Genomic DNA, 25,524 nt, shown 5'->3' on the forward strand with positions numbered 1-25,524 from the left:
TGTACTTTTCTCTTACCAAAGACCCAACGAACTCCGAACCGGTGATCCTCGATGGCTTCGACCGGCGGGAGGTGATGGCCACGCAGCGGGTGGAGCTCCCGTGCAAAGCCTCCGGACACCCAGCGCCCAAGTACCGCTGGCTGAAGGACAACAACCCCCTGGAGCCGGACAGCCGCTTCCGGCAGAGCGTCTCGGGCCTGCTGATCGAGAGCGCGCGGCCCGGCGACTCCGGGAACTACGTGTGCGAGGTGTGGAACAGCTACGGCAATGCGGCCGTCGTGGGACGGCTGGTGGTGAAGCGTAAGTACTGTAGCTGCCGACGCGCGCACACACACACGCGCACACACACACACACTCACACACACGCGCGCACTTACACCGCCGTGCCAACTGCCGACGCGCACACACACACACACGCGCACACACACACACGCACACACACCGCCGTGCCAACTGCCGACGCGCGCACACACACACACACACACACGCGCGCGCGTGCGCGCGCACACACCACCGTGCCAACTGCCTGCGCGGTTAGTCTGTATAGTATCAACATGATGAAATCGGTGCAAATCAGCCGCCTGCGAGCAAAAGATGAAAACACTCGGACAGTTCACTTGTGCATTATTTTGGTTTGAAGGGTAAATGAAGGACCTATGGAGTTTATTGTCCGTCTGCCGTGCTTTCACACCCGGACTGCTGTGTGTTAACCTCCGCAGAGCCCCTGAAGGTGGTCGTCAGTCCCCGCAAGGTGAAGGGCAGTGTGGGGAGCCAGGTGTCCCTGTCGTGCAGCGTGAGCGGCGCCGAGGACCATGAGCTCTCCTGGTACCGCAATGGGGAGGTCATCCACCCAGGCAACAGCGTGAGGATCGCGGGCAGCAACCGCGAGACCCTGGTGATGGAGGGCATGGCCAAGAGCGACGGGGGCGCCTACCAGTGCTTCGCCAGGAAGGACAAAATGTCGGCCCAGGACTTCGTGCAGGTCGTTCTGGAAGGTGAGAAACGTCCCCCCAGCGCACACACAACGGGTGCCCAACTTTAAAGAGCTCCCTGCTCCTGATGTTTGCAGCTCATAAGGGAGGCAGCCTGACGGTGAAATATGCCGTGTTAGCATCCCCTTTGGAGTTACCTTTTGATGTTCTTGTACGCTACGTAGTCTGAGTACCTTTTGCTGCCACAGCTGTGCTGTTAGTCCCCTGTTTAATAAAACCTTCCTGCAGGGGAGTGTTTCCATGTGGCTGTCCCGGCCTCTCTCTCCGTTTGTGCACATGGGCCCGGCCAGGTGGACACATGGCGCACGTGCACTCCTGCTGGCCGACTCGCGCCCCGGAAACCCACGCTGGGCCGCTGCGCTCCCTCGGTCGATGTCCTTCCTCTCGCGCGGGTCCAGGTTGCTGCGAAGGCCGCTGCTGTTTCCTGCTGGAGCGAACAGCAGGCTGCTGGGACTGAGCAGGAGCGGCACGCTGTGGCCCCGGCACGGGCTGGGGGGGGAACAATCGATCGGCGCAGAACCTGTGTGCTAATGAGTCCTGCGGTGCAGTCACGGTGTGGCGACTATTATTAGAACATCAGCACGAGGCTGACATTGCCTACCTGGGCCTGGTTGCCGTGGCAACTGTATAAAGAGCGTATTGATAATCTATAATGATGTAGAGAGAGTGCGGGCTATCAGGGAGCGACAGGCAGGCGAGATTTCAAAGACACTCAGGTCTCGCTGGGAAAATAATGTCGTCTTTCATCTCACAAAGAGCCCGTCACCAAGAGAAGGGATGAAGAAATAATAAAATAAAATAGGGCAGCCATGCAGGCGGAGTGACGGGTAATGCATTTGTCGCGCGTCAGGTTTCGTTGGAAATTAAAAGCATGTGGGCCTCCGTTTGGGAAGGACTGGCAGTGACACTGCGACCAGGGAGCTGGCAGAGCTGAAGGGAATCTCTTCTTTACATTTAGATCCCTCAGCTACATCCAACAGCCTACAGCCTACACACTACAACTATACCCTACAGGCTACACACTGTACTCTATATCCTACAACCTGTAAACTATACCCTATATCCTACACCCTACAGCCTACACCCTACATCCTACACACTATACCCTATAGCCTATACACTACACCATACACCTTACATCCTGTACACTACATCATATACCCTATATCATATGCTCTCTACTCTAAATCCTACACACTGTATCCTATATCCTACATCTTGCACACTTTACCCTAATCCTATAATCCTTTACCATACAACCTACCTCCTATACCGTAGAACCTACATCCTAGATTCCACACCCCACACCCTACACACTATAGCCTATACTATACACCCAATACCTAAGACAACTCCCTTCATCTGATACTATACACCCCATTTCCTACACCTTACACCCTATACTATACACCCCATTTCCTACACCATACACCCTATGCCATATCCCCCATATCCTACACACTCGCCCCAACACCCCATGTCATACGTTTTGCACCCCACAGCCTGCACATGCTGAGAGCTGTGAAGAAACAGTTCCCACTTACAGGTGTCACTGCCAAGGAGGATGTGATACTCTGACAATATACTGTATATATAATAAAGGTATTTCATAGGTGAAGGACTTTCTATTGGCATATGTTTACCATAGAGAAAGACTCTGTATGACCCTGGGTGTAGAAAACAATTGATGAACTTCTCTTCATGTTGGGCATTGAGATATTGAGAGGATTAAATGAAACAAGCAATTCTACAGTATATAGCTGTGCAGAGTGGAAGCTATTCCCAATAGCAGTTAGCTTTCTTTAACGCAGTTTCTCAGTTTCTGAGCTTTACACTTCCGTCCCTGGGTCAGCGCTTTGAGACCCCGCCACGGAAGTGTGTGTCATCCCAACGGGCACGAAACACCACCGGCTTGGGGCGGCTGTCCATCTGACCACCCGTACTGCTGGTGCTCTTTCAGATGGAACCCCGAAGATCCTGTCGGCGTTCAGCGAGAAGGTGGTGAGCCCCAACGAGCTGGTGTCCCTCGTGTGCAACGTCAAGGGCACACCCCTGCCCACCGTCACCTGGACGCTGGACGACGAGCCCATCGTGAAGGACAGCAGCCACCGGGTCAGCCAGGTCATCACCTCCGAGGGCAACGTGCTCAGCTACCTGAACATCACCAGCACCCACGTGCGGGACGGCGGAGTCTACCGCTGCACTGCCAACAACTCGGCCGGCGTGGTCACCTACCAGGCTCGAATAAACGTAAGAGGTGCTTGTCAGATCAGCTCCTCCAAAGACACACACATGACTCATTCTGGTCGCAAGGCTCATGCATGCTCGAAGCAGCCCCCGAGATGCCTAACTAACCTTACTTGAGCTCATTTCAGGATAACATCATGTCTCTTTTTCAGTTGCAGGTTTTGTTCTTTTATTCCGTTTCTTTTCCCTCCATGGTTGTTATTTTGCTCCATCCAAATTAGTCTTTCTGCTTGTAGGTCTGATTCCCGGTCGCTCCTCCATTGTGTCTCATCCCTCATCTTCACAATCGCAGCTGCCTCTTCCACCTTACTGTGAAAATACAGTCTTGCTCTTCATCCCCTCTGCCTTTCATCACTTTGAAAAATCCCCATCCTACTGTGCTGTAATAAGAAGAAATGATGACAACTGGCCACACCTTAGCTTAGCTGTTCAATTGAAATCTGTTTAATTGAAAAAAACATAAATTCTCTCGGAAGCATAATTATAACAAACAAACCAACTAAAATATCTTTGTATAGAAGACTGATAGTATAATTTTAGATAACTCTTTCTTTGCTAATATAACCTTACCTCATTTTTTATTCATATATATATATACAATATGTACTCTATGTTCTTTTTGCCATTTTTTTTAAATCAGCAATTTTCCAAACACTACAATTCAGCCTTAAGTACTGCTGAGACTACTTTAGTTTCATTGTCTATCCCTTCTTGAAAATGTAGTATTTAACACTAAATGTCTTCACAATAATGCACACATTTCTTGTTTAAAATATAATGTACCTATCTACATACACTGTACATCTACGTATTTACCCTGAATTATTCTAATTGACCAATCATGCTTGTCATTATATCCACATTTATTCAGTTTGTGTTTCCCTGCCCTGTTAACTGTTCGGTGTGCATGTTTATTGGCCTGTTTGCATGAAAGTCCTTCCTGTACATCCGTCCGGCGATAACTAGCCTTCAGCTGCCTGTGAGTTGTCCTTAAGTATGTCTATTCAACCTAATCGAAGTTGTTTCATTCCAGAAATCATTGCATTTTCCATTTAGAATATGTATTCCGTACAGTATGTACAGTACATATGCTGTATATGTCTGTAATGGTGTGTGTGTGTTTGTGTTTGTACTGAATGTATAATAAGTATCTTTGTGAGCAGGTATGTCTTCCTGGTCGCTTTTATAAGTGTGTACATGGATCTGACAGCCAGCCTCTGTCATCTTGCTTGTTTTGTCCATGTGTTTTACATCAATTGGTTTTCAACTGAAATTTCTACAACTGAAACAAAATGTAGCCTGGATTAGTTTAATTAATGTTCACGTGTCTCGGTAATCATTTCCGCCATGCAGTATTCGTTATCTAATGCCAGCTCTCGGCTTCATGTTGGGGAGCTTTACAAATAACAGTTTCCACATGGCTGAGGAGAAACATGCCCCCCACTTACCCAGGCTTCTGCTAGTTGACACTTTTGCAGGCCGGTTGCCGGTGGAGTCTGCTCCACGAGAAGACCAGGGCAGCAGTTCTTTGAAGGGAGGGGGTTCAGGGAGCTCAGTCCAGGTTCACCTGGACAAGGTGTGCAGTCTTGCCCTCCTGCACAGCTCTGGAGTCGCTGCTGGTTCAAGGGGTGCTATAGAATGTGCTGCCCAAGAGGGGCGCAGCTGGGGAGCCCCTCAATAACAGGCAGGGTCCGGATGCGATGGAGACCTCAAACGCACCCTCCGCCCCCTTCACAAATTATTCTTCCCCTTTGGACCGTGGAGGCGAATACTCGTTTCGACCCTGAAATAAGCAACGAGCTGACCACTGTGAACAGGGTCCAGGCAAGCAGGGCTCCGAGGTCTTAAGTAAGACTTAAAGGTCTAATGTGACTTGGAACCTGAGAAGCACAGACTCTATGCCTCTTCTCATTGGAGAATTGTCAGTTATTACAAACAGGCGTTCTGCCCTGGAAGTGTAGATTCATATCGCTGTGGAAGGAAACCCGCAGGTCTCCATGTGACAGACTGAGCCCAGAGAACACTGCTGCTTTATGTGAGCAAAGGAACTCCGCAGGAGTCAGTACAGATTATTATTCGGATTGAATCTATTCATACTTATTGATGTTCCTGTCCTCACTTTTGTGAAAAGGTCCCTTAAAGTCCATTTTTGGTCCTAAATTCTAATATGAATAAGAGCAGTAATCATGAATGTGGACTTCTTTTTAATCAGGCCAAGTTTTTCATTTTTGATTAAATTAAGCCTTGTTCAGTTGAACGTGATGGTTAGTTTGTAGTTTGTCAGTCTGGCTGGAAGTGTGTGTGCAAGTGTCTATAGAAAAAAAACAATTTGGTTGGCTGTTGGCTTTGCAAATGGGTAAGTTTGACAAAGTGCTTACAGGAACACCTGCGCTGAAGGGCATTGAAGAGAGATGTGGGAAACTCCCAGACCCAGCATGCAATAGGAGGGAAAAGGTACAATAAAGTTTGATTTGATTCCTGGCTGTGGCTGAAAATGGTGTACTCTAAATTATCGTGCTTTCAGTTTCCGATCGAACAGTCTTGTTTCTTTTGTCACAAATGTACTGTTTTTGCTTCTTACAGAAAAGGGCGCAATGTACAGGTAAGGATCTGTGGCTGCAGTTCGGGAAAGTATTAAGTGAATCTATGAACTGAAACTTAAAAAAACACTTAACAGTTATATGATATCTTTTTTTACGTTTATTAATTGCACTTTCACATATGTTATCTAGTTCTTGTTCAGAAAGTAAATCCTCTCTTGACATCCTGCACTTGTTTCTTAACGATTTGACTTTGAGAATGTGGAAGTCCTTTCTGAAAGAGAAAAGCATAAATAATTTACAGAACTCACACTGATGAAAAGCATCGCCTTATTGCAAGTTTCTAAAATCACACATTCCTGTTTTTGTTCCTCTGTTTTTATTTTTACAACCACAGATTCTACACAATAAAGCTGTTTACATTCAATTTTTACTTCCACTTTGTATTTATTGTAAATTATAGATCCCTTATGAAACTTATGGTTATTCAAGTGGATAGAAATATATATTTTTTATAGATTTTCCTGTTGTTTCTTCACAGGTGGATTGTTTTGTCATTGAAACACTACTGACAAACAGCAGTGACGAAAAATCTGGATATTTCTACATCCGGGCATCCAGATACTAACCTCTAACCTGTTTCTGCCACCACACATCTTGCCTCCCTACATCTTGCCTCCCTAGTTTAGCTGCACTGCAGAAGACAGAGCTCCTCTTTTGAGGGGCAAACAGAACAATTGTTCATGGCACTGTTCCGAAGAGACGGTGTGATTTTGTTCTGTTTCTCAAAATTGTTTTAAAGAGTGTTCTTGCTGTTCTGTTTTTAAGGGCCTGCCAGCATCCGGCCAATGAAAAACATCACAGCCATTGCTGGGCGGGACACGTACATCCACTGCCGTGTGATTGGCTACCCCTACTACTCCATCAAGTGGTACAAGAACTCCAACCTGTTGCCCTTCAATCACCGCCAGGGTGCCTTCGAGAATAACGGCACCCTGAAGCTGTCGGACGTCCAGAAGGAGGTGGATGAGGGAGAGTACACCTGCAACGTGCTGGTCCAGCCCCAGCTATCCACAAGCCAGAGCGTGCACGTCACCGTCAAAGGTACACACCCCCTTGCTGAGCCTGCAGAGGGAGGTCCCCAAATTCAGAGCCTGGGATCCCTCAGTTCCAGCTGGGCTCTCATTGGATTTTCATGCACTCATGAGCTGGTATTGGCTCCTGGACGTGTGTGATGTTTCTTTGCAACTGTTAATTTCCATGAGTCAACTACAATTCCTCCCTTTTCATGCTCACCTTGGCAGCTCAGCCGAGGGTTAAATGACACAGCTGAGCAGGTGCAGGGGTCCCAGGCACCAGAACTGAGAAGCCCTTCTCTCCAGCTTTTGGTGCAGAGCACGCAGTAGGATGAGCTGCGGTCTGGCAGGGTTTATATGTCTCTTTTAATCATTCCCGGGTTAAGAATGGGAGTGGGAAAAGGGCGTTGATGTGGTGCAGTGAAAATTGGGAAACACTCTGGCCCTCGAAGACGAGAGCCGTGGCCCTGTAGAGTACAGAAGACAAGAACAGGAGCAGAGACGTCTTCAGGCTTCAGGCTTGACAGAGCATTCATACTGCCCTGGACTGCTTGTGGCTTAGAAAGTTGCAGAGCACATCAGGAAAAGTGCCTTGATTCATTAAAAAAAATCAAGTTTGAGCTGGAGCGTAGTGGGAGCCCCTTGTGCTCAAATGCTGTTTGTAGCCTCAGTCAAAAGCAAAAACACAAGGAAAGGGCTCACTGCTGTCCGCTGGGGAAAGGTGACCTTTCACTCTTCCTTGCAGTCGTATGAACCCAGAACTTTGCCGTTTGTACTTTGCATAGCAGTCCCAGAACTCTGCATCTGGGGAGAATCATCTCAACAATGTTACGGGTTCAGAGAATTTCATGTCTTGCTGCTAACGAGCTGACATCCTGGGAAGCACAGCTCCTCACCAGTGAAAACATCAGTCCACGTGTGCACTGCGCTGAGACGCCAGCTGTGAACAGCATGTGTGGTTGTGGTTCTTCGTACTGGTCTTTTTGCTTACGCGTTATGAAGTGGAGGGAAGAGGACAAGAAACAAAGTGCTGCTTCCATTACAATCAAGTTAGTTCATTTGCACCGCTGATGCTTAAAATTCTGAAGCAGCTTGGAAAATCCCTGGAGTCCATTATCCTTACTTTGTTGTGAATTAAATAAGTGCCAAAGCGTTGGTTATTTCAGTGTTATTTTAACTCATTGATTCTCAAACGAAGCTCATTCTTTCAGTGGCTATAAAATCCCTGGAGAAGTTGTTTCCACAAATTTGCCACGAATTAAATAAGCACTAAAGTGTTGTTTATCGCAGTGCTGCCTCTGGTTTTTTCTCCTCGCTAACGCTGACTTGCAAGGCCGTGTTGAGACGGGTTTGAGACGGTGATGCAGCCGGCAGGCCGGCTGTGTTCACTCGTCAGTTACCTCACGGCAGGACTCATGGCCGAAAGCGCAGGACCAGCAGGAGCAAGAGCATGCTGGGATGGTTCTGACACCATCTAAGTGTGTCCTTGGGAAGCCAGAGAGACCTGAAGCACCAGATTCCCGTTGGGTTTCTGATTTCCCAAGATACAAGTGTTTTCATACTGCCATAAATATTCCAATCTGCCTGACATGCTCTCACTATCCTGCACATGGCTTTGCATCATGACAGTAACTCTGTGCACAGATTTCCTTTTGAACTGGGGGGCAGAAACTGTTCACACACCTCAGAGAGGCCCTGTCTGCTCCCATTTTGCTCTTATGTCCCAGGGAGTTCAGTTTCCAAAGCAGCAGGAGGGCTTCACTTTCACCTTGAATTCCCAAAGTTCCCAAAGAAAATCCATTAAATGGAAAACTAAAATCAGCACCTTCTTAAAAAAGAAGCTGGGTGCTTCCAACGTAGAGGCTAAGAAGTTAATTCATTAATCACAAGCCAGAAGAGTCAGTGTCACTTTAAGATGAGGTTGAGGCCCTGCCCGAGCCCTTATACCTGGTATTGCACTTTTACACTGTACTCTGTGTACCAGTCAGAGCTGGGAGGCTAAAAAGACTTAGTAAAGACAATGAGCGCATGTTCAGAGACTGCAGCTAATGGGCTAGCCTGGTTCATTATGGTGGAAGAGTGCTTCTGCAGTTCGGTCAATTGACAGGGTGATAAAACACATGAGAGTGAATGAACACACCTCGACAGTACTTGCCCCAGTCAACAGGCTCACACTACTCGTAAGAGTGAGAGAGCACTCCTGCTCATTGCCCCTGACAGGCTGGAGCACCAGGCTCACTCATACCGCAGTAAGAACGGGGTGCACACATTAATGTGCAGCATTCATGAGCTTTTCAGCATTTTGTGTTTTGTGGAAAAAGTTAATTTTCAGAATATTCGTTTTTTCTTTAATAATACATTTAGATACAGTATATACTGTATTCGAGTATTCTTAGAATCCAGCTTTGCTTGAATTGTTTTAAAATGCGAAACGCTTAGACTTTATTCCAAAACGCTTTTTATACTTTTTTTTTCTGACACAGAATGAAATCTTTTATTATTTTGTAGAATTATTGTTGTTACAAACAATAGCACGTAGAAAAACACAACCAGAGTTGTGAAAGAACAGGGCTGAAGGGCCGTGAGCTGTTCGGGGTTCTGTGACAGATGTGTGGTGGTGTTTTAGAAGCAACTGCTGCTCCACAGGTGTTGTGGACATGTGGCTCTGGCGACCCGTCCAGGTTGTGCCGTTTCTGAATACAGTTAGGAAAGGGACGGAGGCCTAGTTCTGGGTACGCGAAGAGACGAGTGCCCTGCAGCAGTGCGGGGAGCAGTGTATGAGTGATGGCTCTTTGTGGTCTCTTCCAGTCCCCCCCTTCATCCAGCCCTTCGAGTTCCCACGCTTCTCCATCGGCCAGCGCGTCTTCATCCCCTGCGTGGTGGTCTCCGGCGACCTGCCCATCACCATCACCTGGCAGAAGGACGGCCGGCCCATCCCCGCCAGCCTGGGCGTCACCATCGACAACATCGACTTCACCAGCTCCCTGCGCATCTCCAACCTCTCGCTGATGCACAACGGCAACTACACCTGCATCGCCAGCAACGACGCTGCGGCCGTGGAGCACCAGAGCCAGCTGATCGTGAGAGGTGAGGCCGGTGCGGGCTCGGGTTCGAGCTGTCCGTTGCAGAACTCATCGAAGCTCTGCTGGGGCACCTTGAGACACCTCAGGAAGCAGCCATATCACCCCGCAACTCACTACTGGCAGCCCACTGAAGCTCAAGGGGTGTGAGCCTGGCTAGTACCTGGATGGGAGACCTCCTGGGAAAGCTGAGGCTGCTGCTTGGTGAGGTGTTAGTGAGGCCAGTAGGGGGCCCTGCAGTCCATGTGGGTCCTAATGACTGGGTTGGACATTATACTAGAAAAACGATGCAGCCCTTCAGATGAGGCATAAAACCGAGGTCCTGACTCTCTGTGGTCATTAAAAATCCCATAGCCTTTCTCGAAAATATAGACATAAGGAATTATTATTATTATTATTATTATTATTATTATTATTATTATTATTATTATTAAAGCAGACCTCAGAAAATACAAGTGGGAAGATTGTAGATGTGCTCTTTTATATCTTTTCCAGTCCTTTATTCAACATACTGTACAGTATAAACAGTACCTAAGCATATAAAAGTCAATAAACTAGCTGTTCCCATTTATTCCCTGCGGAAGCACTGCCCACTCCATAGCAGATTCAGCAATTCGCTCACTTTGTACTCTCCAGAAAAACTGAGCCCGTGTGTGTGTGTCAGCTACCTGGAGGAAACTGCAGAGCTCCTACGAGCACGCCTTAGGATCTGGTGCAATGCAAGTTTTCACTCACAGCTCATTTGAAATTTCCGCATCGTTGGTTGGTTTTGCCTGTTCCTTCCCTCTGTCGTCTTACCCGTCCCGTGTTCTCTGCAGTGCCCCCGAGGTTTGTAGTCCAGCCAGGCGATCAGGATGGAATCTATGGCAAGGCTGTGATCCTGAACTGCTCCGCGGAAGGCTACCCTGTGCCCACCATCGTGTGGAAATATTCCAAAGGTGAGCCCGCCTCATCCCGCTCAAGGGTTTGTGGCAGGCCAGGCAAGCTGGTCTGGGAATGATCGAGATGGGATTGATGCCAGATTTCACTGAGATCGATCATAGAGCAGGTGGAAGACACCGGTCTCATGAGACCATGAAGCCTTTGAACACTTTGAATGGGAAGAGGTGCTCTGGGATGTAGGATTCACAAAAAACTAAAGGCTTCATTTCCATGGCATGGTATTGCAGCTCTAAAATTCAATTCATTCATTCACCCTCTTTATTCTGGTGAAGGATTATAGAAAATACAGAGGAAATGTTGTCTTATTACTATGTTAATAATACACTTCACAAAAGTCTTAGGCATTTAGTATTGTCATACACTTTTCACCCAGTGCTTTTCATTCTTTATTCAGAAACACAGTTCTCATGTGATCATCACCTGATATTTTCACAATAGTCTCTCAACCCTGTATTAGATCTGTGTTTTGTTGTACGAAACATAGACTTTTAGCTCTGAAGGCGTGCATAGAGGATGGAAGGATGCTGATGCCAAGGAACACCTGACAATGGGACGATTAGAGCTGATTGGTGATGGATGAGCTGCAGCAACACTTCACGTAGCCTGATCACAAGTATTTCACACTGAGGTTCTGGGATCAGGTGTCTGAAGAAGCTCATCAGTGAGAATTCAAGATGCTAAACAACAAGCTTGGATTGTTCCCTTCCAAACCCAGCTGTATCAATAACAGTTTAATTAGTTATAGTAGTGGAAAAACCTAGTTGAGGCTTTCAGAAAAGTACATAAACACATAGTGCACATATTGTTACTCCTGATTGTGTCCAGGACGTCTGCACAGCAGTGTGTGCATGTACTCTGTGTGTCCATTGTGTTGTTATTGTATCCCTTTACCAACACCAAAAGCTTTTGAGTTGTCATTTCTGTTAGTACACAAATCACTGTAGCACAGTATTTGAAAAACATGGAACAAGCACCAACACTGGTACACAATTGCTGGTACATAATTCATAATTAATTCTTGGAAGTGACATACAGTATTTAAATGTGTGTATTTATTTGCACAGAAGTGAAACAATACCATTGTCCTGGACTGTGTGATCATTGCACAAAGCAGACCTATCTACAATATAAAACATTTTAAACACTTTCTTCTAATAATTTCCACTCAGTGAGCTCTGAACATTATTAAACTGCTAAAGTGCCATGTTTATTCCCTGATGTTTTCTCCTGGCCCTTGAGTGGAGCTGTAAGAGGCGAAAGTCAAGCCCCTCCTTTTCTATTGCAGACACTTCCCTCAAAACCATCACAATGAAAGGAAGGTTCATCTGCATCTAATTTGCCAAAACGTGTTGTGGCGTAGCACTGACACTGACATCAAGTTATTATAACCACAAAGATGTCAATCTTGAAGTTATGGTTGATTATAGCACCACTGTATATATTTTAATGCTTTATAATATATATATACTGTAATATATGCTGTATATTACTAATACATAATATACTGTATGTACTGTACCATGATATACATGGCAGTTCAATTTCTGTTTTTCAACATTTATAACCTCAAATTATTTGTCATTTTCAGCAAGAAAATATTAATGGTTCTTTTAAATTGCTCAGTATGCATTATCATATTCATAGCACATCAAAGTATAAAAAACATTATATTATGAAACATTAGCTGAATACAAACCACTGGGTCATAAGACAGAGAGCTTCAAAACAGTGGAGCTGTAAGGTGCCAAAATTCATTTGTGTCTGCTTTTAAAGAAGGAGAGTGATCTTGTCTGGTGCACCAGATAACAGGGTTTACTTGAAGCACAGCTCCAGCAAGTGGCAAGATGACCTAATTTCACGAGATGCTGTGAGCCTGGCCTGCGTGGCTGTCTGCCTGACATTGTGTTTTCTGTGACAGACTTATACATTTTGCACACATGAAGCTGTGCTACAGGCCAGGAAGCTTAGCCCACTCATAACACATCATATGAAGACTGAGCAGTAATACAGAATATTTAAGATTGCTTGTGATGTGGCCTGATAGTGGGATAAAACCTTCTTAGTAGAAAGTGTTTTTCTTTTTTCTTTTTTCACTAAAGAGCTAATGTCTAGAATTCAATTGCAAGATGACCATTTGGTAGAAGAGTAGAAACACCAGATGACCTAAACAGACTCTGAAGAGATGCACTTTTTTCACATTTTCCAAGATTCAGATTGCATTGTACCTTTCAGCCCGGTATTGTTCATTCTTAGTCTATTTTTTATGGGGGAATTCATTAATTGCCCCTGTGAAACTGAGGATAGTATGAATTCCAAGGAATGTTGTGAACCCAATGTTGTGCTGACAGGACTCATCTTACAGAAATGGAAATTGGAGATTGGGAACTCATCACAAGTCACCTGACAAAACACAGAGGTCTGCCCGTGATACAAAGAGATGCATGAGACACAGAAATGTCTCATGGGATATAAACACATGAACATGAGTGAGACACAGAGATGTCTCATGGGATATAAACACATGAGCATGAGTGAGACACAGAGATGTCTCATGGGATGCAAGAGATGTGCACCTGATACAAAGACAGGAGGTGGGTGGGTCAGGTGATAGCAGAGAGGGACCGAGAGCAGGGGTGGCTTGGCTGATGTACTGTAGCTGGTTCAGGCAGCGGCTGTCCTTGGCGATCAGTGGAACAGAGGAACTTGGTTCAGGCTGAAACCTCCGGAAGGAATCAGACCTCAGTTCTGATTAATGGTGGTTGACAGTTTTAGTTAGCCCTTTGATGACAGTGACACGGGCTGCTCGCTCACCGGAGATGTACCTCCAATTTGTCGGCCTGCCACTTGGCACCTGGGCACTTGGGTCACTCTGTCCTCTCAGCACGACCGCGGCCAATTAGAACAGCACAAGGGGGAAAAAAATAAAGGTCAGATACTATTAGCATAAGAAGTAATTCTCTTTGTATTTTGCATAATCCTTGAACAATATTTCTCTCCTACCTCTCTCTCTCTGTCTAATGCAACAGAATCTGAGTAGTGCCCCCACTTGACCTCTAGCTAACCACAAGTGCTTGAATGCATTTTTAATTAAGGACAAAATCCCACCGCACACAGAATGTCTTATTCCCAACCTTGCTGCATGCTAATTACGGAGATGATTCGTACATAAGCTTAATGCACCTTATGCGTCCTTGATATTTCTATCGTTTAATAGTTGCAGAAAGCTGGGCACGTGCAGACTGCTGGATTTCCTACAGCAGTTACCCATGGAGGTGAAATCCGTAGGTGACCGCTGTCTTGTGATGTCACAGCCCAGTGAAGTATTTTAAACAAAACAGTTTTGTCTTGGACATCTGTTACCTTGTGATTTTTTTTTCACTGTGCTTGCCGTTTTTTTTACTTACACAGTTACAACACAGCACAGAATCAGTACGGTGACGAAAAAGGTCCTTCTGCTGCCTGTTCTCCAGCAGCATCATGGACTTGAGGCCCTTCTGTCTCCCCTCGTAATTCTAGGGGTCCAACCCAAAGTTCTGCACCAAGCTTTTCCCTGAGTGGCAAAGAAATGACCGAACTGAGTAGCAGGGGTAGCCCATCAGCAATGTGAAAGTTTGTCCATGATGCAGCTGGTTTTTCTTCCATTGCTTGTTGCTATTGCCATGTTGTTATTTTGACCTGGAAGCAGCAAGATGTATTACTTTATGGAGGCTCTGCAAATAAAGACATAAGGAGGATTGATCGAAATCAATTAAGAAAGTTAAATGAAAGTTCATTGAATAGAGGATCATATCTCACTGTTTCTTGAAAGAAGCAACATGGCTAGGAAGCTTGTTCGCAGCCCTCTGAGTAAAGAAGTGCCTCCTGCTCTCTGTGTTACAGGGAATTCCTCCCACTTCCCACTTGTGTCCTCTAGTCCACGATTCAGCCACTGGGGTGACTCAGTCAGGCCCTGGCAGGATTTTCAATACCTGGATCAGGTCCTGTCATGGTCTCCTCTGTTCAAGACTGAAAAGGTTCAGTTTGCTTCGCCTGTCAATCCTCGCTCTGCTGACAGTCCACAGCAGTGCTGTGAAAGATTATTAAATATGAACCCACTGGTAATATGAATGTTAATAACACACCCAGCTGCAGAGTTCTCATCACTTTGTGGCCCAACCCTGCTCTCCAGTTTTCTGTTTTACACTTTACGCTTTCTTGCATGAAAAGTCACTAGATTCTGAATGTTTTGAGGCAACTGAAACTGGAAAACCCATTTGATGGGCTGTGTGCTCTGGGTGTTACAGCTCACCAACAGAGCAGGAGCCATTCAACCACAATATGTTTGACTATACAGTCCAGTTGTAGTAGAAAGGAAATTCGGTTGAATAGAAAAAAAAACCTTTTTTAGATGTATGTATCAAGACAAAGACATGGACGATTAAAAAGATTTAAAAAATTTTGTAGCTACACGCTGTGTGTGGTGAGCCGTCTATACCCTATAAAATACCAGTTACTCTATGAAAAGCTATAGACTGCAGAAACAGATCTGATTCTCACAGGCATGTCAGTGCCGAATGGGCTATAGATATGCATTTCAAGGTTATTTGGCCAGCAATAGGAAGTTTGTTCACATGACTTCACATGCGGTCTTCATAAATGGTTCCGACAGCATCCTCGAGGCCCGTGGCAAGGCTTTTCTCCGTGAGCACGAGTCTGGGTGAAAGCAAAGGCAGTGAATGAGTCCTCTGCAGGCTAGAGGTTACAGCAGTAAAAAGCACCCTTTTCGCTTGCTGTAAACCACACAACAAAGTCAGGGCCTGGTCCAGCACGCTCCCCAGTAAACCGTCCTCTTCTGTGTGTGTGTAAATAATCAGAAGGGAATGAAAAAACTTCTGTTTCTTTCCTGTGTTAAATGAAGTAAGCAAGGGTTGCTGGGAAACCAATTCCGCTACAGCATGTTTTAAATACCTGCCACTAAGAGCACATTTATTGATTCTAGGTGTTTATTTTTTTCTGGCCTCCTGTTACATTTGTAACAATGTACATGTGTGCCAGGGCTGACTAATTGCACCTCTTAAATCATCTGAGTATGTATAAATGAGGATTTGACATAGATAATCCACAGTCCTGTCATGTAGGCTCATTCTATATATATTTGTTTGCAAGCTCACAGTTTTCCACAATGCAAGGCATCATTGTCAGTCTTAATTTTCTGATAGTGTCAGCCTTTTTTTAAGATAGACATATCCTCTGTGATTTTCTCCTTCTAATTCCAAATATTCTGGTGCTGCCTGTCCGGATCTGGACCTCCCAAGTGCACACGGACAGCGCACTGCCTTGTCAGAGCTGCACGGCGGAAGCCCAGATCGGATCGCATCTCCAACCCAGTCGCAATTCCCAGATGTATCCATTGAAGAGAGCCGCTTGTCTTCACGCCCAGCGTTGTCGTTAACCAGGCCCAAATCCTGCTGGAACTGTATGACTGTGTCTCATGTGTGGCCTGGAGGTCTCGTCTGCCAGTGCATGCTGATGAAGGTCATGGCCCATCAGCCCCAGCAAATGTGCTGGGTGTCTGCGGAGGGCAGTGCCGCTGTGCTGGGTGTCTGCGGAGGGCAGTGCCGGTGTGCTGGGTGTCTGCGGAGGGCAGTGCCGGTGTGCTGGGTGTCTGCGGAGGGCAGTGCCGGTGTGCTGGGTGCTGCAGGACTGTCTGACCGGTGCTGCCGTCCCCTGCCTGTCCCTGCAGGAGCCGGCGTGCCGCAGTTCCAGCCCATCGCCCTGAACGGCCGGATCCAGCTGCTGGGGAACGGCTCCCTGCTGATCAAGCACGTGCTGGAGGAGGACAGCGGCTATTACCTGTGCAAGGTCAGCAACGACGTGGGAGCAGACGTCAGCAAGTCCATGTACCTCACCGTCAAAAGTAAGGCCGAGTCTCTTCTGGAACGGGGGGGCGGGGGGGAGGTGGCAGACGTGGGCAAGATGTGCCTTTTTTCTCAAAGAAACCAGAGAGTGCCAAACAGTAGCTGGTGAAGCTTCAACAGGGCCCCTTGCAGCAGCGCCCCAAGCCCTGTGCTGCCTGCTGGGCATCTAGATGCTGAGAATGTAACTTCTGTGGGTTCCTGTTGTGTTTCTCAGCTGTAAAATGGGACGGGCCTTCTTCTAAATTACAGGTGTAATTAATTCCAACTTACAGGATGATAAGTTGTCTGCTCGCTCAACTTCCTCTGGAGTGCAGCACTTCACTGGCTGCTTCAGGAATGATACCAGGACTGGGGCAGGGAAGCAGTGCATTAACTGACTGGACTGTCCCCACTCCCCTTCTCACTGTCTTCTGTGTTCTGGTTAACGTTTTAATGTGGCACTTTGAAGCTTTTGGTCAATACAGGACTTAAGTTCCATGAGAAGCCCATTTCATAGTGGACTATATTGGCTGAGTCTACCAAAAAGCAGATGAAGAAGGTGAGGAAGACTCCACAGCCGAAACGTTGTGTTTCTTTTCTTTACATTTCAGTATGGAGTGACCCTGTGCCTGTCCCTTTGTTCATCACTGTGTGTTTTAAGTAGTGTTTGCCCAGCCATGCGCTGTGGAGCTCTAGCTGGCAGAGTGTTGATTGTATGAGTGCAGGAGGAGTCTGCAGACACAGGGCAGATCTGAAACACTGTGATAAATCAGCCAAGGGAGGTTCAGCAGCAGTGAGTGCCACACTGAAGCGCATTGATCTTGTGCGTCTCACACAGGACCACTATCAGACTCTCAGCCCTGCGTTTTCCCACAGCTCGCACCCCTGGTCTGGCTCAGAATGAAGCTAGATTTCATTTTTTGTAGCTGTATTTTACCGAAAAAAGCAACTTTCCCTATGTTTTAAAATGTGGAGTGAGGAAATAGACCAGCAATAAGGAATGGTTTAATCTGAGAAGCCTTTGCAGTCATCTGTTGGTCCTGTTAAGAACGTTACACAGGTGAGAAACAAGAGGCGGCCATGTGGCCCGTCTACACTGTTCTCTAGCAGCGGATGATCAGGGTATCAGCTTCAACAACACAGCCGGACAGCCGCTTCCAGTCTCCTACAGTCCTTAATAACTTTCAGGACAGCTTCCAAAGCTCGTATCCCCCAAAACAAATCCTTGTCCAATTTTTGTCCCTCATAAAAGTACCAAAATAAAGTTCCAGAACCATTTTTAAATGAAAAACCTTTAATGTTTCTTAAAGTGGAAGATGTTCACGTCTGGAGTGAATGACTTAAGGATCGCCCTGATGGTCATGAGGACCACTGAGGGGAAGCATACAGTTGGCACAAGAGGAATTAACAGGCCTGTTCTGGAATGTGAACAAACTGTATTTATGACTCACTTACTGTATGGGTTAAAGGGGAACAGCAACACTATTTTTATATTTCATAGTTAGAAGGAATTGGCATTGATGAGTGCATTTCAAACCACAATGAAAGCGTACACAATAATGTGTAAAAAAATGTGCATCACAAGATAGACTAAATGTCCAGGTATGCGCAGTGCTGCATTCTGCGATTCAGAAAGATGCAACCAATCTTCCGGTGAATTTACTTTGTAAACAAGCCGGCTTGTGAATACATCTCTTTTAATCCAACAGAAATATTGCTTTCGACTTTGAAACAGTTTTGCCAAGAAATACTACTTACCTGTTAACTGTGCATGCAGATCACTTTGGAACACTTCTGCGGTGAAATGTCTGCTGCACAACCTGTACTTATTCGCTGGTCCATCACAGTACATCAGTCATTGCACTGACTAGTGAGCAGGAAGGGCCGCCTCATGTCACAATCACGACATGGTGACTATATAGTACTTTCACGACTTTGTGCTTAATTCAAACTTGTAAAAATGTTACAAGTTTGATTTAATTAATAAATCAATTAATTTATTTTGTTACCAAAATGTTTTAAGTGGTCTTTGCATTGTGTGCAATGCCACCAAGTGGTTAGTGCAGTGGCCCCAGAAAGGCTCGCTTAGGGGTTTTAGAAGTGCTTTCTTGGCCTACAGACAGTGGGGTGTCCTGAAGTCCTTCAGTAAGTAACAGTGGCACTGAGACAGAGGCCAGCTGCCACCCTGCCCTGTGTTTCTGCACCACTGAGCCCTGTAAAGAGAGTGCATGGCTTTGTGAACTGTGCGTTTATTTGCTGAGCAGCAAAGACTTATCTTCCCTCCATTAAGCCTTCAACTCTTTATTCAAGCAGAGGATGCCATGTGGAAAAGTGAGCTCAGAGGTACACAAGCCAGCTCTCTCTCTTTCACTCTCATTTTGCATCCTATTAGTAACCAACAGCTCTCTTCCAAAGCATGCAGTCTCTTCGCTCCTTCGCTTCTCTGGTTATTCACAGTGTAGGCGTGGTATACACACAGCATATACTGTATATGTACAGTAATTGGTGACAAATTTCTTCAAGTCACATCTTGAGTCCAGAATATTTAAACAGTAGCAACATGTTTATCCTCTGTCCTGAGATACAACTTGTCCTAAGGGCACGGGATCAGAGGTCCCTGTCGTATCTGTGCTGATTGCTAAAAGCAGGCCAAGAGGATCTTTAGCGTTGATAATTCAGTTTAGGTTGCATGTCCAGGATGGAAAAGAGCCAAATTCACTGCAGCCAACCATCTGCAAAAGACAGGGCAAGGATGCGTCTGAGTTAAGAAACAGGCCAGTTAATATGTGCAGTACTACCCATGGGCATAGGTGAGCTTGACATTTCTAGGGCTGATTTCTTCAGCGATTTTGTCACTTTCCAGTGGTCCATACAGTATCTTTCCTCTTTGATTTCCTGTAATATTCTTCTCGTCTTCCGAGTTTGTTGATATAAAAAAAAACATAAGACTGCTCAGGCCATACCAGCGGACACGACACCTAGGTTTCGGAACATTCGAAAGGTTTGAATCATATAAGGTGCCTTGCAGAAGCATTCATTCTCTTTTTATGATGTCCCATAGTGGTGAAATTACAAAATAATTCACATTATTTTAAGCATAACATTTTATTCAGAACCCAAGTGCTCAGGCTGAAGATTTCCGACGGTAAGATAACAGTCGGTAAATGTCAGCAAAATCTAAAGAGAAAACCCACTTAAATATGCTGATTGCAGAGGTATTCAGTCCCAAGAACTCACTACCTGTTGGAAGCCGCAAATCTTTCTGGTGAGTTTCTTCCAGCGGTGCAACGTTTGCCCTTTCTCCACGACGGGTTTGCTCAGGGTCTCTCAGGTTGCCTTGAGTTCTCCTCCAGACAACAGTTTTCACATCTCACAGATTCTCTATTGGATTTAGGTCAGGACATTGACTGGGCCACTTGAGGACATTCACTTTCCTTGCTCTGAAGCCACTGCAGTCTAGCTCCGGCCCTGTGCATGCCTTCGGCCTGATGCTGCCGCCATCATGAATGATTGTCAGGAATGTGTTGATTGTGTGGTGTTGCATTTGGACCATATGCGTTTAGATCAAAAAGTTTCATTTTGCTCTCATCTGACCAGTTTTGCATAATCAGGTGTTGTAAACTCCTGGTGGCAAATGAGGTGGATTTTTCAGCCAAGGAATCTCACGGAGACAGATGTTTGTATTCTGAAATCATGAGAACCAGTATTACTGCACACAGACACTCAACTTATTTTGTGGCTCATTAAGTGAAGTCTAAGGACCTAAATTAATCACAGAAAATGGTTTGAGTAGCTAAGCAGTCATGGCTTTTCATTTTTCTTTCATATTAATTAAAGAATCTGTTAACTTTTTTTAGCTTTAAATGTGTGGAGGAAGTTATTACAATAAAATACAAAATCATCAGGATTGAGTTCTCCTTAAAATACAATATACAATATTTCAATAGAAGATTGGCACAGGAAGGTGTTTCTGCATAAAGAAGGAAAAGCAGTAAGCAAAAGGGGTAGAATAGTGCACAAAGGCTGAGACTCATGCACAGCTCTGCATATACTCATACCCACGTGTACAGTTGCAGCCATTAAATTCAAAATTAGCGACAGGGGCCGACTCTCTGTGTTCCTCTGCATTCTGGCGTCTTTGTATTCCTGCTTCTCTGCGTCTTTTTGCCTCCAACCCTTTCAACAAAGACTCCCCCTGCTCTCCTGTCTCATCGGTGGTGATCTGCCCTCTGCAGGGCTCAGTGCGAAACGGCCTGGTCTCAGTCCTTGAAAAACTGTTTCTCCAATCAGTCCACATCCCTGTCAGATCCTGTCTGGTTTAAACCCTCAGAATAGAAAATAATGTATCGTGGATACTGTAGCTTGAGGCACTGCAGCCTGGTGTAAGAGGCATTAATGAGAAACTTGAGATATATAATATATATGTCTGTACAGTTTGTGTATGAAATGCTTATGCTTTAATTATCTTTTAATTAATTGTGCCATTAAGATTTGTAAAACTAGATTAATCAGTTGGATCCATTATTATTATTATTTTTATCAATGATGCATTGCTCCAGTTTCTGCCACCTTGCCGAGCTCCTGCAGCACCTGCCCTGCCTGTCTCTTTGCTCTGGCTGTGTTCTCGTGTGGCGGAAGCTCGACGCCCTTATCCTGCCGACGCAGGGCCTCCCTGCTGAGTCCACTTCCTCTCCTGCTGGCGGAGAGGGAGGAGTCCCCACGCGGCGTCTATCGCCCCCTTCCTGCTGATCACACTCCTGCTGGAGGAGAAGTGAGGAGGGGAAAATGGGATTCCGTGTCCTGTTATCCCGGGAGATTCCATCAGTCCTGCCTGCTTAAAATCAGGAAAATTGCTGGCTGCAATTTAGCGTGTTTATTGTTACTTATATATTTACTTAAGGAGCTCTTTGTGAGCGCGGTAAGAGGTTTTATTTTTCCGTGGTTAAATTATGCATGAAACAGATATAAGACCCAATCTTGCAGTGGCTTGGAAATATTAAAGCCCTGCGATACTTTCAGCATTTATAGCCAGGCGTAGTGGCAGAGGCAGTAGTTCCCTCTTGTTAGAGGCCCTGCAGGCGTGCTGGACCAGGTGTGCTGTCTCTTTGCCCCAGTATCCCAGTGCACCCCAGCTCTGGATGGCAGCAGCATCCGGCCCTCCTGTGTGCGTCGTGCTTGTCCCTGATGAGCTCCTCCTGCAGCGAGCGAGCAACAGGCCGGCAGTGCTGTTAGCTACCTCTTCAGACCAGCAGCGCAGGCTTTGATTCAAAAGCTTGCACTTTAATCACCCATCGTGTGGCATTAACACAACAGGGGCTGCCGCCCATGGGACGCTGGCAGTCACTGGAGCAGCCTTCTGTGGATTCCTCCTTCGCAGTTCGGCCTCCTTAACAACACTCTCACCCAGGGTGTTGCGATGGAATTAAAGCTGATGTGGATCACAGCTGACTGGGTGATTATTGGTTGTGTGTTTGGTGATGTGCCACCCTGGCTTTGACTCAGTTGGTGTTTGTGGCCCGTGCCCTCCCAAGTGCTGTGCGTCAGCAATGACTGTCTGTGTGCCAGCGTTAATTGCTGAGGACGAAACACGGGACTGCTGTTCTGAAACAAATAGCTGACTCAGACAGGCACACTGCTGATTCATAAGTGTTGCCAAAAGCACACTGTCAGCACAGGTATCGCAATGAAGTAGTAGTAGAGTTTGTGAAGAGAAGCACCACAAAGAGGTGGATCTATATTTGTAGCTGCTTACATGCAGTAATTATGTTCTGCTCTCATGCATACACAGCACACAATGTATAGGTACTGTACAGTATGTCACAGTTATTGTAGCTGGAAATTAAATATGCTTACTTAGCATTTCTTGTTTCTGTTAGTGTGTTAATAGGCTGAAGGCATAGTAACAATTCAGGCCAGGCGTACTGTGATTAAATTCATTGTGATCCCTCTCGTAGCCAGCAGATACAGTTAGCAATGGGCTGAAATGAAGGTTTGGACCCCCATGTAAAGCTGCACAGTTCGGGTTTCTTGCTGCTGCTTTGTGCATTAGAAGGTAAGCATGGTCAGGTCAATACCAGTGCGCACATTGGGGTTAAGATCCACAGATACTGAGGTCACAACACTGTGCTCCCATTCAGCAGTGAAAGAAGGCAGTGTTGGGTTTAGACACTGAGGTTTTAAACTGTTGTTGCTGTGTATAGATTTGTCCTAATTTAACAGCAGGTGAGCAATGCTTCAGACTTGGAATGGACTAGGTTCCTTGTTGGTGATAAAGCTCTGTCCCACGTTAATGCATTGGAATTCACAAAGTCTGATTTTCATTAATTTTTTAACCATTTGTGTTTATCAAGAGTATGGTTTGACCTCAATAGGATTGTCAGGTCAAAGTCTGCTTCTTTGGTGTAATTACCAAAGGAATTAACTAGTGGATCATGGGTTATTCTTAGACATCATATCGAGAGCAAATTCAAAATGCCAGGAGACAGAAGATCATATTGTACCTAAATAGGTACCCATCTTTTTTAGAACATGAGTTGTCCATCTCTTCTGAAGGAACCCTATGCAGAAATAACTAATAAGAACGTCATGTTAGGTGTGAATCTGCTTAACAAAGATTATGGTCAAGATAGTGCAAATATTTACAGTAAGTACCTCCAAAAAATCATCACTGTGTTTGCAACACAACAGGACTTCAGTCTGAGAAAGTCAGTGTGTCTTATTTGAACTTTCCTGGCACAGACGGATAACCCAGGCAGGTACAAAGAAATCAAGGCATGCACCCTGACGTTGAAGGAATTGAGATCAAAAGGCAGCCCTCCTTCAGTTTTGCTTGGAAGGGCTCTGGCTAGTCCTAGACTAGACATTCTCACTGGCTTTTCTAAATCTGTTCCTGTTTATGTATGACAGGTGCAGTTAGATTGGGTGATTCTTTACAAACATGATGTTTATTATTGTAATATGGCCATCAGGCCCGCAGGAAGTGTTAACCTCTCACAACTGTAGTACAGTATGTGGTGTACATACCCACAATGCACTGGCACATTGACACTGGCCCTACAGACAGACTCCGCACTGTACTGTGGGCACCAGGCACTTCAAACATCAGGATTCAGTTTCAACTACTCATGTGTGTGAATGCATCTGAGGCTCTGGGCTGTAGGCAGAGACCCCAGGCCTCTGAGCCCCATGGATCCGAACCAGGAAGAAGCCATTTCCCGACCATGGGTGCGTTGGGGAACACAGAGCTGTGGGAGTAAACGCTGAGTCGGTATTTCAGCATGATGGGATGGGGGAAGCTGTAGAAGGAAACCAGGCGTAAAAAGGCCCTTCTAGACCCCTCCAAACATAGGCCCAGCAGTGCCTTTGCTCCTTGGTGTGGGGTGCTGGCCTCCCCATTGCTTTGTGTTAGCTCCAGGAGCAGCAGGGTTAACAAACTATGCTAATGAATTCTGGAGCCCAGCAAAGAGCTGTAATTAGTTAATGAGAGAATGAGCTCTCCGCAGCACCGGCCTAATTAGTACAGTGAGAGGACCAGGCTGATGTAATTGTGTGTCTGTTTTCGTCTCTTTCGGCCTGTGGAATAATTAACAGGTTTAATGTTCCCAGCATCTTCCTCCACGCTAATCACAGCGAGCTGGTGTTTCTGACGAAGGTTTTATTTCTCTTTCTCTCATCTGCTTTTTGTTTTTACACATAGTAAAAAAGAAAAATGGGAATTATGATAATGCTAATTGCTCTTCTGAGAATAGTTTTCCTGTTTTATTGTAAATATAATTAACATACTATACTAATTATCAACGCGTACTATACACTGTTTTTTAATACTGATACTTCAAGTACTCCTGCTGTTAGGGATGATGTTAATTTTAATATGACTAAAACAATCATACAGTTTTGTATTTGCTGTTTAACTTGCTAAGCACAGGTTTGAAGAATGAAGGTTTGGTTTTATCTGAAGTTACATTTCAGGGTCTCTGTCTCCCCAAAACATGCCCTGCCCCCCTCTCCTCTCCCCTTACTGTCCCACACAGCTGCTGAAGCCAGCAGGGTGCAGCCTCACTGATGAGCTGGGCAGACAGCGTTCAGTTTTTCAGGGAGCTACTGACTCGTTCCCATACTAGTCTCTTGCCATACACCCACAGGCTAGTACTTAAACCAGTCCCAGTCTATACCGGGAACCAGTGGGCCTGCTCAGCTTTCTGCTCTGAGTGAATCTGAAAGCTCGTTTCTTTCCTTCCTATCAGAGTTTGTGAGTACGGGAATTTACAACAAGAATTTTTACTTACAACAAGAATTTTTAGACGTTGTTTTTTCACCACCTGTGATTTTAAATAAACCTGTGATGCTACCCATGATGTCAATGTCCCAGTCCTGAAATCCCATGTGACAAAAGTAAGATGATTTTAACATTTGTTTCTTCTAGTTTGTTTTTAGTCTCATTGTACTGTAGTAGTTAAAGGTAGCAATTATATGAAACCTCATCTCCTTGACGTGTACCAACTCTTTGAAGAGAATCAAGTGTCTTTTAGCCACAGGGTGGGCAACCCCATACAGGAGCTCGCATCAAGTTAGTGAGTTAAAAGGCTTCAACAGGACACACCTCACGTTAATGTGACAAGACAGGGAACAGCAGACACAGGAGGGTGTAATGCACCACACAATTAGGGCCTTCACAACAAACTCAAATAGATTTTTTCCAGTTCTGAATTTCTGAAGCCCTTCCGTCGCCCACCTCTCCCCACGCGATCTGCCTCCTCCGCAGCTCTCCTGAA

The 25,524-nt window shown here is 45.7% G+C and overlaps 1 protein-coding gene across 3 annotated transcripts in view; it reads left to right on the top strand.

Annotated features, from left to right (window-relative positions):
- Positions 1 to 25,524, top strand: part of dscamb (Down syndrome cell adhesion molecule b) — a 164,900-nt gene that overhangs the window by 110,587 nt on the left and 28,789 nt on the right. For all 3 annotated transcript variants that reach the window (XM_015341670.2, XM_015341669.2, XM_069189792.1), the window contains exons 5-11: positions 22 to 300; positions 720 to 995; positions 2,953 to 3,249; positions 6,608 to 6,883; positions 9,664 to 9,942; positions 10,754 to 10,873; positions 16,600 to 16,773. In XM_015341670.2, the coding sequence (XP_015197156.1) occupies positions 22 to 300; positions 720 to 995; positions 2,953 to 3,249; positions 6,608 to 6,883; positions 9,664 to 9,942; positions 10,754 to 10,873; positions 16,600 to 16,773 (1,701 nt within the window). The remainder of the gene's footprint in view (positions 1 to 21; positions 301 to 719; positions 996 to 2,952; positions 3,250 to 6,607; positions 6,884 to 9,663; positions 9,943 to 10,753; positions 10,874 to 16,599; positions 16,774 to 25,524) is intronic.

The sequence above is a fragment of the Lepisosteus oculatus genome, chromosome 5, assembly GCF_040954835.1.
Source record: "Lepisosteus oculatus isolate fLepOcu1 chromosome 5, fLepOcu1.hap2, whole genome shotgun sequence".
Lineage (NCBI taxonomy): Eukaryota > Metazoa > Chordata > Actinopteri > Semionotiformes > Lepisosteidae > Lepisosteus > Lepisosteus oculatus.